The sequence below is a fragment of the Phoca vitulina genome, unplaced genomic scaffold (genome assembly GCF_004348235.1).
Source record: "Phoca vitulina isolate PV1807 unplaced genomic scaffold, GSC_HSeal_1.0 scaffold34, whole genome shotgun sequence".
Classification (NCBI taxonomy): Eukaryota; Metazoa; Chordata; class Mammalia; order Carnivora; family Phocidae; genus Phoca; species Phoca vitulina.
The window spans coordinates 9,561,838-9,576,236 of NW_022589737.1; the positions used below are offsets into that span (position 1 = coordinate 9,561,838).

At 39.9% G+C, this 14,399-nt stretch overlaps 1 protein-coding gene across 1 annotated transcript in view; it reads left to right on the top strand.

The window, feature by feature from the left end:
• LOC116645799 (beta-galactosidase-1-like protein 2) overlaps positions 1 to 14,399 on the top strand; it is a 68,414-nt gene that overhangs the window by 36,775 nt on the left and 17,240 nt on the right. Inside the window, exons 9-11 of the mRNA XM_032426211.1 lie at positions 13,221 to 13,305; positions 13,980 to 14,121; positions 14,282 to 14,342. Coding sequence (XP_032282102.1) covers positions 13,221 to 13,305; positions 13,980 to 14,121; positions 14,282 to 14,342 — 288 coding nt within the window. The remainder of the gene's footprint in view (positions 1 to 13,220; positions 13,306 to 13,979; positions 14,122 to 14,281; positions 14,343 to 14,399) is intronic.

Consider the following 14,399-nt stretch of genomic DNA (forward strand, 5'->3'; position numbering starts at 1 on the left):
AGAGCAGACAAATAAGGGGATGCTTTCAGCACGGAGTATGTCTGCTCCTGATGCTCCTGGAAGCGTGTCTGCTCCTTCCCACCTGCACCTAGGAGGGCCAGCAAGTCGTCCTGTGAACACGCCGGTCACAGCAGTGTCACCAACCGTCACCACAGCAGCAGCTCCCACAAAAAAGATCAAAATTAAAACAAGGTGGAAAAACCTCATCAGAGCCGCTGAGTGTGAAAGACCAGCTCTCACTTGCAGGATGCAAGTGAAGAACACTCTTTTTAAGACTGCAGGAAATCTCTCCTGCTAGCTGGGGTTTTTCATTTTATTATTGGATAGGATTGACGACTTTTTCTTTCTTTCTTTTTCTATTTTTTTTTTTTTTAGCCATACTTTTTTTTTTTTTTTTTTTTTTTGTGAAGATTTTATTTATTTATTTGACAGAGACAGAGATAGCAAGAGCAGGAACACACGCAGCAGGAGTGGGAGAGGGAGAAGCAGGCTTCCCGCCGAGCAGGGAGCCCGATGCGGGGCTCAATCTCAGGACCCTGGGATCATGACCTGAGCCGAAGGCAGACACTTAACAACTGAGCCACCCAGGTGCCCCTATGTGCCCTCTTTAATACCCATCAGCAGGCTAACACATCCCCCCACTCCCCACCCCTCTAGAACCCTCAGTTTGTTTCTCAGAGTCCATAGTCTCTCATGGTTCGTCTCCCCCTCTGATTCCCCCCCTTCATTTTTCCCTTCCTACTATCTTTTTTTTTAATATAATGTATTATTTGTTTCAGAGGTACAGATCCAAAATTCACCAGTCTTACACAATTCACAGTGCTCATCATAGCACATAACCTCCCCAATGTCTATCACTCAGCCACCCCATCCCTCCCACCCCCCACCACTCCAGCAACCCTCCGTTTGTTTCCTGAGATTAAGAATTCCTCATATGAGTGAGATCATATGATACATGTCTTTCTCTGATTGACTTATTTCACTTAGCATAATACCCTCTAGTTCCATCCACATCATTGCAAATGGTAAGATTTCATTCCTTTTGATGGCTGCATAATATTCCATTGTATGTATATATAACATATCTTCTTTATCCATTCATCTGTTGATGAACATCTTGGCTCTTTCCATAGTTTGGCCATTGTGGACATTGCTGCTATAAACATTGGGGTGCATGTACCCCTTTGGATCAATACATTTGTATCTTTGGAGTAAGTGCTCAGTAGTGCAATTGCTGGGTCATACAGTAGCTCTCTTTCAGCTTCTTGAGTAACCTCCATACTGTTTTCCAGAGTGGCTGCACCAGCTTGCATTCCCACCAACAGTGTAGGAGGGTTTCCCTTTCTCCACATCCCCGCCAACATCTGTCGTTTCCTGACTTGTTAATTTTAGCCATTCTGACTGGTGTGAGGTGGTATCTCATTGAGATTTTGATTTGGATTTCCCTGATGCCAATCGATGTTGAGCACTTTTTCTTTTTTTTTTTTTTGAAGATTTTTTATGTATTTATTTGAGAGAGAGAGAATGAGAGAGAGCACATGAGAGGGGGGAGGGTCAGAGGGAGAAGCAGAGTCCCTGCCGAGCAGGGAGCCTGATGCGGGACTCGATCCAGGGATTCCAGGATCATGACCTGGGCCGAAGGCAGTTGCTTAACCAACTGAGCCACCCAGGCGCCCCTGTTGAGCACTTTTTCATGTGTCTGTTGGCCATTTGGATGTCTTCTTTAGAAAAATGTCTGTTCATGTCTTCTGCCCATTTCTTGATTGGATCATTTGTTCTTTGGGTGTCGAGTTTAAGAAGTTCTTTATAGATTTTGGATACTAGCCCTTTATCTGATATGTCATTTGCAAATATCTTCTCCCATTTTGTTGGTTGTCTTTTGGTTTTGTTGACTGTTTCCTTTGCTGTGCAAAACCTTTTAATCTTGCTGAAGTCCCAATAGGTCATTTTTGCCCTTGCTTCCCTTGCCTTTGGTGATGTGTCTAGGAAGAAGTTGTTGTGGCTGAGGTCAAAGAGGTTGCTGCCTGTGTTCTCCTTTAGGATTTTGATGGACTCCTGTCTCACATTGAGGTCTTTCAACCATTTGGAGTCTAATTTGTTCGTGGTGTAAGGAAATGGTCCAGTTTCATTCTTCTGCCTGTGGCTGTCCAATTTTCCCAACACCATTTGTTGAAGAGACTGTCTGTTGTCCATTGGACATTCCTTCCTGCTTTATCAAAGATTAGTTGACCATAGAGTTGAGGGTCCATTTCTGGGCTCTCTATTCTGTGCCATTGATCTGTGTGTCTGTTTTTGTGCCAGTACCATACTGTCTTGATGATGACAGGTTTGTAATAGAGCTTGAAGTCCGGAATTGTGATGCTGCCAGCTTTGCTTTTCTTTTCAACATTCCTCTGGGTATTCGAGGTCTTTTCTGATTCCATACAAATTGTAGGATTATTTGTTCCATTTCTTTGAAAGAAGTTGATGGCATTTTGATAGGGATTGCATTGAATGTGTAGATTGCTCTAGGTAGCATTGACATCTTCACAATATTTGTTCTTCCAATCCATGAGCATGGAAAGTTTTTCCATTTCTTTGTGTCTTCCTCAATTTCTTTCATGAGTATTTTATAGTTTTCTGAGTACAGATTCTTTGCCTCTTTGGTTAGATTTATTCCTAGGTATCTTATGGTTTTAGGTGTAATTGTAAATGGGATCGACTCCTTAATGTCTCTTTCTTCTGTCTTGTTGTTGGTGTATAGAAATGCCACTGATTTCTGTGCACTTTTATATCCTGCCATTTTACTGAATTCCTGTGTGAGTTCTAGCAGTTTTGGGGTGGAGTCTTTTGGGTTTTCCACATAAAGTATCATATCATCTGCAAAGAGTGAGAGTTTGACTTCTTCTTTGCTGATTTGGATGCCTTTGATTTCTTTTTGTTGTCTGATTGCTGTGGCTAGGGCTTCTAGTACTATGTTGAATAGCAGTGGTGATAGTGGACATCCCTGCCATGTTCCTGACCTAGAGGGAAAGCTCTCAGTTTTTCCCCATTGAGAATGATATTCGCTGCGGGTTTTTCATAGATGGCTTTTATGTTATTGAGGTATGAACCATCTATCCCTACACTCTGAAGAGTTTTGATCAAGAGAGGATGCTGTACTTTGTCAAATGCTTTTTCTGTATCAATTGAGAGGATCATATGGTTCTTGTTCTTTCTTTTATTAATGTATTGTATCACATTGATTTGTGGATGTTGAACCAACCTTGCAGCCCAAGGATAAATCCCACTAGGTCATGGTGAATAATCCTTTTAATGTACTGTTGGATCCTATTGGCTAGCATTTTGGTGAGAATTTTTGCATCCATGTTCATCAGGGATATTAGTCTATAATTCTCCTTTTTGATGGGGTCGTTGTCTGATTTTGGGATCAAGGTAATGCTCACCTCATAAAATGAGTTTGAAAGTTTTCCTTCCATTTCTATTTTTTGGAACAGTTTCAGAAGAATAAGTATTAATTCTTCTTTAAATGTTCGGTAGAATTCCCCTGGGAAGCCATCTGGCCCTGGGCTCTTGTTTGTTGGCAGATTTTTTGATTACTGCTTCAATCTCCTCAGTGGTTATGGGTCTGTTCAGGTTTTCTATTTCTTCCTGGTTCAGTTTTGGTAGTTGATACATCTCTAGGAATGCATCAATTTCTTCCAGATTATCTAATTTGCTGGCATATAGTTGCTCATAATATGTTCTTATAATTGTTTGTATTTCTTTGGTGTTGGTTGTGATCTCTCCTCTTTCATTCATGATTTTATTTATTTGGGTAATTTCTCTTTTCTTTTTGGTAAGTCTGGCCAGCAGTTTATCAATCTTGTTAATTCCTTCAAAGAACCAGCTCCTAGTTTTGTTGATCTGTTCTACTGTTCTTTTGGTTTCTATTTCATTGATTTCTGCTCTGATCTTTATTATTTCTCTTCTCTTGCTGGGTTTAGGCTTTATTTGCTGTTCTTTCTCCAGCTCCTTTAGGTGTGGGTTAGGTTGTATATTTGAGACCTTTCTTGTTTCTTGAGAAAGGCTTGTATTGCTGTATACTTTCCTCTTAGGCCTGCCTTTGCTGCATCCCAAAGATTTTGAACAGTTGTGTTTTCATTTTCATTTGTTTCCATGAATTTTTAAAATTCTTCTTTAATTTCCTGGTTGGCCCATTCATTCTTTAGTGGGATACTCTCTAGCCTCCGTGTATTTGAGTTCTTTCTGACTTTCCTCTTGTGATTGAGTACTAGTTTCAAAGCATTGTGGTCTGAAAATATGCAGGGAATGATCCCAATCTTTTGGTACTGGTTGAGGCCTGATTTGTGACCTAGGATGTGATCTATTCTGAAGAATGTTCCATGAGCACTAGAGAAGAATGTGTATTCTGTTGCTTTGGGATAGAATGTTCTGAATATGTCTGTGAAGTCCATTTGGTCCAGTGTGTCACTTAAAGTCTTTATTTCCTTGTTGATCTTTTGCTTAGATGATCTGTCCAATTCAGTGAGGGGGATGTTAAAGTCCCCTACTATTATTGTATTGTTGTCAATGTTTTTCTTTGATTTTTTTATTAATTAGCTTATAGAATTACCTGTTCCCATGTTAGGGGCATAGATATTTACAATTGTTAGATCTTCTTGTTGGATAGACCCTTTAAGTAGGATATAGTGTCCTTCCTCATCTCTTATTACAGTCTTTGGTTTAAAATCTAATTTGTCTGATATAAGGATTGCCACCCCAGCATTCTTTTGATGTCCATTAGCATGATAAATGGTTTTCCACCCCTTCACTTTCCATCCAGAGGTGTCTTTGGGTCTAAAATGAGTGTCTTGCAGACAGCATATCAATGGGTCTTATTTTTTTATGCAATGTGATAGCCTGTGTCTTTTGATTGGGGCATTTATCCCATTTACATTCAGGGTAACCATTGAAAGATATGAATTTAGTGCCACTGTATTGCCTGTAAGGTGACTGTTACTGTATGTTGTCTGTGTTCCTTTCTGGTCTATTGTTACTTTTAGGCTCTCTCTTTGTTTAGAGGACCCCTTTCAATATTTCTTGTAGGGCTGGTTGTGTTTTTGCACCTTCTTTTAGTTTTTGTTTGTCCTGGAAACTTTTTTTTTTTTTTTTTTTAAAGATTTTATTTATTTATTTGAGACAGAGAGAATGAGAGAGAGCGAGCACATGAGAGGGGAGAGGGTCAGAGGGAGAAGCAGGCTCCCTGCTGAGCAGGGAGCCCGATGCGGGACTCGATCCAGGGACTCCAGGATCATGACCTGAGCCGAAGGCAGTCGCTTAACCAACTGAGCCACCCAGGCGCCCTGTCCTGGAAACTTTTTATCTCTCCTTCTATTTTCAATGACAGCCTAGCTGGATATAGTATTCTTGGCTGCATATTTTTCTCGTTTAGTGCTCTGAATCTATCATTCTGGTCCTTTCTGGCCTGCCAGGTCTCTGTGGATAGGTCTGTTGCCAATCTAATGTTTCTACCATTGTAGGTTACAGACCTCTTGTCCTGAGCTGTTTTCAGGATTTTCTCTTTGTCTCTGAGACTCGTAAGTTTTACTATTAGATGTTGGGGTGTGGACCTATTTTTATTGGTTTTGAGAGAGGTTCTCTGTGCCTCCTGGATTTTAATGCTGTTTCCTTCCCCAAATTAGGGAAGTTCTCTGCTATGATTTGCTCCAATATACCTTCTGCCCCTCTCTCTTTCTTCTTCTTCTGGGATCCCAATTATTCTAATATTGTTTCATCTTATGGTATCGCTTAGCTCTCAAATTCTGCCCTCATGATCCAGTAGTTGTTTATCTCTCTTTTTCTCAACTTCTTTATTCTCCATCATTTGGTCTTCTATATCACTGATTCTTTCTTCTGCCTCATTTATCCTAGCAGTTAGAGCTTCCATTTTATATTGCACCTCATTAGTAGCCTTTTTGATTTCAACTTGGTCAGATTTTAGTTCTTTTATTTCTCCAGAAAGGGTTTCTCTAGTATCTTCCATGCTTTTTTTAAGCCCAGCTAGTATCTTTATAATTGTCATTCTGAACTCTATTTCCGACATCTTACTAATGTCCATTTTGATTAGGTTCCTGGCAGTTGGTACTGCCTCTTGTTTTTTTTTTTTTTTTTTTGAGGTGAGTTTTTCTGTCTTGTCATTTTGTCCAGAGGAGAATAGACGAATGAGAGAACAAAATGCTAACAGGGTAACAATGACCCCAGAAAAATATACTAAACAAATCCGAAGAGACCTGAAACTGGGGAGAAAGAAAGAAAAAGGAAAAAGAAAAAAAAAAGAATATTATCAGGCTGGTGAATAGATCAGTGCCACACACTAGATTTTGGGCATATTTTGGTCTGTTAGAAGAAAGTGGCTCCCAAAATTTTAAAGAAAGAAAAACTTATGTATGTACAAAAATAAGGATAAATATGATGAAGGGATAGAATATGACTATAAAAATGAAAATTATAAAAGATTTTATAAAAAGAATTGATAAGAAGTTGTTTGAACAAAGAAAGAAGAGGATTAAAAAAAGGGGGGGGGAGAGAATGTGATCAGTCAGGAGACTAGCACAAAGCCATACACTAGAGATTCAGGGTGTATTTTTGTCTGTTAGAAGAAACTGTATCCCAAAATTTTAAAGAGAGAACAACTTATGTATATACCAAAAATAAAGTTAACTACAATGAAGGGATAGAATGTGACTAAAAATGAAAAATAAAAAAGATTTTTTAGAAAGGGATTGATAAGATTCGGTTGAAAAAAGGAAAAAGAAAAATTCAAAAACAAATAGAAAAAGAAAAAAAGAAAATTTAAAAAATTAACTTTGAAAGACTAAAGAATCATGGGAAAAAAAGCCATGGATTCTGTGTGCTGTATTCCCCTAGTGCTGGGGTTCTGCCATTCTCATTGATCAGTAAACTTGGTCTTGGCTGGATGTTCTTGCTGATCTGGGGAAGGGGCCTGTTGCAGTGATTCTCACTGTCTTTGCTGGAGGCGGAATTGCACCACCCTTGCTGGGTGCCAGGCTAAGTAATCTGCTCAGGTTTGCTCTTGGGAACTTTCGTTCCCTGCAAGCTTTCCGTACAGCTTTGGAGGACAAGAGTGAGAATGTTGGCTTCCCAGTCTCCACCCCAGAGGAGCCGAGAACCCAGGGTTCCACTCCTCAGTGAGCCCCCAGAGAAAAGCATTCAATCACTCCTGTCTCCCTGGTTTCCGGCCGCACTCCATGCTCACCCGGCCTGTGACTGAGCATTTCTATCTCTGGCACCCTACCCTGTGTGGAGTCTCCAAACCCAGCAGATCCCTGCAGTGCACTCCTGCACCACTCTTCCCGGGGGGACGAAGGGGAGTCTCCGCAGATCTGCTGCTTTTTGGGTCCCTGCTGGAGGAGCAGTGGCCCAACTGTGCCGCGGATCATGGTTTATGGCAACCCCGAGCTAAGAGCCCGCGCCTCGGCTCTGTCTCTGCAGCCGGCTTCCCCGCTCCGATACCTGGGAGCTCTGCCACACTCAGGCACCCCCAGTCTTTCTGTGACCCCGAGGGTCCTGAGACCACACTGTCCGAGCGAGGGTTCTACCCCTGGCTTAGCCACTGGAACGACGTCCCTCAGCGGAGCCAACTTCTAAAAGTTCCAATTTTGTGCTCTGCTGCTCTATCACTTGCCAGTAGCGGCTGACGGTGGCCCCTCCCCCGCCATCTATCCTCCCGATTATCACCTCAGATTCACTTCTCCACACGTCCTACCTTCCAGAAAGTGGTCGCTTTTCTGTTCAGAGAGTTGCTGCTATTCTTTTCTTTGATCTCCTGTTGAGTTCGTAGGTGTTCAGAATGGTTTGATACCTATCTAACTGAATTCCTGGGACCAGATGAAATTTAGGTCTCCTACTCCTCTACCATCTTGCTCCCCCCCACCGGTAGTTGTCTTTTTCTCTTCTTTTCAGCTTCCTTATTTTCCATCATTTTGTCTTCTATATCACTTTCTCTCTCTTCTCCCTTGTTTATCCTGAGGCTGTTAAAACCTCCATCTGTGACTGCACCTCAGTAATAGCATCTTTAATTTCAGCCTTATTAGATTTTAGTTCTTTTATTTCTACAGTAAGGGTTCTCTAGTGTCTTCTATGCTTTTTTCAAGCCCAGCTAGTATCTTTGTAATTGTTTTAAGTTGTAGTTCAGACATTTTACTTATCTCCATATTGATTAAATCCTTTGCAGTGAGTATTACCTCCTGTTCTTTCTTTTGGGGTGAATTTTTGCCCTTGTAAAGATGCTCCTGCCAGGTGCGGGGGGGGGGGGGTGGGGTGGGGTGGTGTCTTAGTGTAGGGGATTCCAGCCTCCACTGGAGATGCTGTTTCTTTCTGAAGTCCGATTGTGCTGGTGGGTGGGAGAGAGGGGTGTGGAGGAGTAAGACTATGGCATCACCCCGCCGTCTTGTCCCTGGGAGCAGAACTCATGGCTACTGCTGTTCAGGAGGCCCTGTTAGAAAACAAAGAATCTTCTGTGCCCCGGGCTTTCATCAGTTCCTTGTCTTTAACTTGTCTGTGGCCAGGCCATCAGCATGTCTGGAGCCACAGATCTCCTGGATTTTATCTCTGGTTGGTGGCTGGGATTCAAAACTCCAAGTTTTAAAGGGCCTGGTAAGGTGTGGGCTCACTCCTGTCCCTCTGAGGAGAGGCTCAGGGTGTGCCCAGCACCATCCTATCCCTGAAAAACCATTGCACAGTATGCACTCAGGGGCTAGAGTTTATTGTAATGCTCAGCAAAAAGCTGAAGCCAGTTTATTGGCTATCTGCACTTGATTCAGTCCCCTACTCCTTTCTGTCCCAGAGAAGCCATTGCAGAGGTTTGAATCTATTGTGGCAGACAGCAAAAAGTGCTGGCCAGGTTATCTGCAATCTGCTCCTGTCTCTGCTTTCTGCTTAGTTCTGTTGAAGAAAAGCAGCCACTTGATGTGCACACAGAGGTTTAAACCTATTGTGACTCACAGCAAAAACTTAAGAGGCTTTCTGCCCTTTGCACGCACCTCTGACCCTGCTGTTGAGCCCCGCTTAATGGCTCCTGGCTGGCCTTTTGTCCTTGGAGAGGCAAAATATGCTCTTCCAAATGCCCTCTGGGAAGGGGAGTGATCTCTCACTGTGCGACCCAGGGGATCTCCTCACCGAGGCTTATTGTGCCGTCCCTACCCGCTAGGTTCTTTCCCACTTTCTCTCTCTTCCTGAGTTTGCTCCATGAAAAGGGTTCCCTCCCCTTTGTAGCTGTGCTGCTTTCCTCTCCCCCAATTCATGGTTCCAAACCTTGCATCTGCCACGTTCTCTCTCTCCAACTGTGCAGATTGTTTCCTTAATCCTCAGATCATCTTCCTAGTTGTTCAAAATAGTTGAATGTTGATCTAGCTGTATTTGAAGGGCAAGGCAAGTTCAGGGTCCCCCGATTACTCCGCCATCTTAACTCCACCCCCTCCTTATGGCTATCACAGATTTTTCAGCAGAAATCTTGTAGGCCAAAAGGGAATGGGGTGATATATTCAAAGCGCCAAGAGAAAAAAAGCACCAACCCAGAATACCCTACCCAGTGAAGGAATCCTTCAGAATTGAAGGAGCAGTGGAGTTTATCAGACAGATAAAGCTAAAGGAGTTCATCACAGCAGACTAACCTCACAAAAAATGTTAAAAGGAGTTCTTTAAGCTGAATGAAATGGTAAATTAATTAGTAACAGAAAAAGCTAATTTGTAACAAGAAGACATATGAAAGTATAAAACTCATTGTAAAGGTAAATGTATAGTTAAATTTAGAGAATAATGTCGTGGGTAAGTCACTTTTAATTCTAGTATGAAGGTTAAAAGACAAAAGTATTAAAAATAATTATAACTACAATAATTTTTTAATGATACATTAGGTGAAAAGAGGTACATTGTGACATCAAAATATAAAAGGTAAGGAGAGGGTTAAAAATGTAGAGTATATGTTTGAAGTTAACCTGTTATTGGTAGAATAGATTGCTATCAATATGAGATGTTTTATGTAAGCCTCGTGGTAACCTCAAAACAAAGTCCTGTAGTATACAAAAGATAAAAAGAAAGGAATCAAAGCACACCAGTACAGAAAAATCATCAAACTACAAAGGAGGAGATCAAGAGAGGAACAAAGGAATTATAAAACAGACAGAAAATCATTAACATAATACCTATCAATAATTACTTTAAATTTAAAATGGACTAAATCCTCCAATCAAAAGATACAGAGTGGTTGAATAGATTAAAAAAAAAAAAGATCCAACCATCTGTTGGCTACAAGAGACTCACCTCAGCTTTGAGGACACACACAGACTGAAATTGAAGGGATGGAAAAAGATATTCCATGCAAACAAAAGCCAAAACAAATAAAACAAATCAGGGGGGTAGCTATACTTATAGCAGACAAAATAGACTAAGACAAACTCTGTATCAACAGTCAGAGAAAGCCTTCATATGATGACAAAGGGGTCAATTCATCAAAAGAATATAACAATTGTAAATATAATGCACCCAACATAGGAGCCTCTAAATATATAAAGCAAATATTAATAGATCTGAACAGAGAAATAGATAGCAATACAATGATAGCAGGGGTTCCAACAATGGACAGATCATCTACATGGATACTAAATAAGGAAGCATGGGACTTAAATTATACGTTAGACCAGATGGACGTACAGAATATATACAGAAATTCCCACCAACAGCAGGAGAATGCACATTCTTCTCAAGCATACATGGAACATTCTCCAGAATAGACCATATGTTAGGCCACACAACATGTCTTAATAAATTTAAGAAGATTGAAATCATATTTTCTGACCACAATGGTGTGAAACTAGAAATCAATTACAAGGAAAAAATGGGAAAATTCACAAATATATAAAAATTAAACAACATTCTCCTGAACAACTAATTGGTCAAATAAATGAAAAAAGAAATTTAAAAAAATCTTAAGGCAAATGAAAATGGAAACACAACATCTCAAACTTATGAGATGCAGCAAAAGCGGTTCTACGAGAGAAGTTTATAGTGATAAAAGCATACATTAAGAAAGAAAGGATCTCAAATCAACAACATAACTGTTTACCTTGAAGAACTAGAAAAAGAACAAACTAAGCTCAAAGTTAGTAGAAAGAAGGAAATAACAAAGATCAGAGCAGAAATAAATGAAATCGAGACGAGAAAGACAATAGAAAAGATCAATGAAAGCAAGTTTTTAAAAAAGATGAAATTGACAAATATTGAACTATACTAAGAAAAAAGAGATCAGACTCAGTAAATAAAATTTTAAGTGAAAGAGTAGAGTTACAACTGATACCACAGAAATATAAAGGATCATAGTTTCTACTAATGTGAACAATTATATGCCAACAAATTAGACCACCTAGAAGAAATAAATTCCTGAAAACATACAGCCATACATATCCACATGCAAAAGAATGAAACTAACTTCTATCTTATGTCATACACAAAAATCAACCCAAAATGGATTAGAGATTTGAACATAAGATCTGAAACCACAAAACTCCCAGAAGAAAGCATAGGCATAAGCTTCTTGATATTGATCTTGGTAATAGTGTTTTGCATTTGACACCAAAAGCAGAAATAAACAACTGGAACTATATCAGACTAAAAAGTTTCTGCACAGCAAAGGAAACCATCAATAAAATGAAAAGACAACCTATGGAAATGGGGGAAAATATTTGCAAACCACATACCTGATAACAGGTTAATATCCAAAATATATAAAATCTTGTACAGCTCGATAGCAAAGTAAGAAACCCCAAGTAACCCGACTGAAAAACGGGCAAAGGGCCTGCATATGCATTTTTCTAAAGAAGACCTATAGATGTCCAACAGGTACATGAAAAGCTGCTCAGTAGCCCTAATCATCAGAGAAAGGAATATCAAAACGACAATAAGATATCCCCTCACTCCTGTTAGGATGTCAGGAGATAACAAATGCTGGCAAGGATGTGGAGAAAAGAAAACCCTCGGATATTGTTGGTAGAGATGTAAACTGATACATCCACTATGGAAAACAGTATAGAGGTTCATAAAGAAATTAAAAATAGAACTGCCATATGATCTAGAAGTCTTATTTCTGGGTATATATGCAAAGGAAATGAAATAATTATCCTGAAGAGATATCTGTATTCCTATGTTCATAGCAGCAGTATTCACAATAGCCAAGTTATGGAAACAGCCTAAATGTGTGATAATGGATGAATAGATAAAGAAAATGTGATTGTTTTATATGTATATAAATAATATATATGTATTTCAATAATGTATATGTATAAATGTGATTGTTTTATATGTATATGTAATATTCCATGGTGTGTGTGTGTAGGTATATATATATGTACGTATGTATATGAAATCTTGCCATTTGCAACAACATGGATAGATCCAGAGGGTATAATGCTAGGTAAAATTAGTCAGAGAAAGACAAATACCATATGATATCGCTCATGTGGAATTTAAGAAACAAAACAAATGAACAAAGAGGAAAAGAGACAACAGAATACTGACAACTTAATACCGATTAACTTAATACCGACAACTTAAATACCGATTTGTTCAACCCACAGTTGCCAGAGGGGAGGTGACTGAGGGGGATGGGTGAAATAGGTGAAGGGAATTAAGCATACAGGATGAGCAGTGAGAAATGTATAGAATTATTATATACATTATATAATGTTGATTTTATACATTATATAATGTTGATCATTATATTGTACACCTGACATTAATAGAACACTGTATGTTAATTATACTTGAATAAAAACAAAACACAATTCTGAGATTCAGGGATTCTTATTTAATGGGATTCAACATTTTTAGCATTCATTTGTTGAATATTTTTAATGCTTCCCCTGGGCCAGGCGCTTCTTTACTAGACTTCTAATCTGGTCACTGAAGGGAATGAAGAGATTCTGTTGTTCCAGGAAGGAAAATGTGGCAATGACAGTTGATTTTACCAAACCCTGAGGAGAAGTCCATTGAAACCCCAAGAGGAATAACAAGACCAGGGAAATTATCTGAGGATGGAGAGTAGAACTCAGGGTTTGTGAGCAGTGAGGGGATGCTCTGAATCGTAAGGGGGTTTGTGAGAACTAGACCTCACAGTTTCCTCCTAAGCAATTCAGAGCTTCTAAACTGTACCAAACTTTACTAAATTGACACTTCGTTTTTCTCAGGGTCGTAGCCCCATACTGATGATGGTGTATACAGCAAGCTCTTTGGACGGATGGGGCACTTCCCCCCATTCTGTGGATTCACATTGTGAGTACTTCTTAGATCCTTTCTCAGGAGAATAGATGACAGAAATGGCACTGGCCTGTTTTTTTTTTTCTTTTCCCGTGCCAGTTAGAGTACTTAGAATACTAGATTTAAGTCTACGGCCATACCACCCTGAACGCGCCCGATCTCGTCTGATCTCGGAAGCTAAGCAGGGTCGGGCCTGGTTAGTACTTGGATGGGAGAATACTAGATTTAAGGGACAAAACTGAATAAGCACCCCAGAGGTGATTGCAATTGCAATTGAAATTTTAGCAGTGTTTCCACTCTGATTATATTTTGTTGAGGCTATTAAAGCAATTAGAGTGAGTTGTTCTAACAGATGGGGCAATTCAATGAAAGTGTGTTGGGTGGAAGTAGTGTTCTCTGCTCCCAGACTATCTGCCACATCCTTCCAGGAGAGTTGATGAAGATCATTAAAATGTGGTTTGAAGGTAAATGTTCCTGGTACCACGATTTTAGGTTACTAAAGAAGTTACTAAGAATTTATTGAAAAGTTACTAAGTGCTCCAGAAACACTGAGCTGGACATCTATTTACCTAAGACTAAGATGCATAAACAAATGTTCAATACATGCAGTTTGAACATCCCACAAATGGCTATTATTAATTCTCTCAAACTTTATTTTCTCCCCCTCTTTTCTTCCTACCTATGTGCAGTGTTAATGAGAGACGTGCGTGAAATGTTCAACGCTAGTTTCTCCCTCAACTTCTACATGTTCCATGGTGGCACCAACTTCGGCTTCATGGGTGGATCTGCATCTTTGGACCATTACCTCCCTATGATCACAAGCTATGGCAAGTAATTGTCCCTTAGAGTTGTCTCCAACCTAGGCCACCCCACCATTTGAGCCTGGAGCTTTCTAGAGTGGGTCTCTTGGAACAATCTCTGGGACTGTTCATCTGTTTTGCCTTTAACAAATGCTGAGGATTGAAGGTTTGATGTTTATTCCTCTTGACAGTACTAGAATTTATCCAGCACTAGAATCTAGACTGTCTGGGACTTTGCAGGCAGAGGCCTTGGTAGTTTAATCTTATCTATCCACTGTGCAGACCCTTATTCTTAGAAGTTCCTGTAAA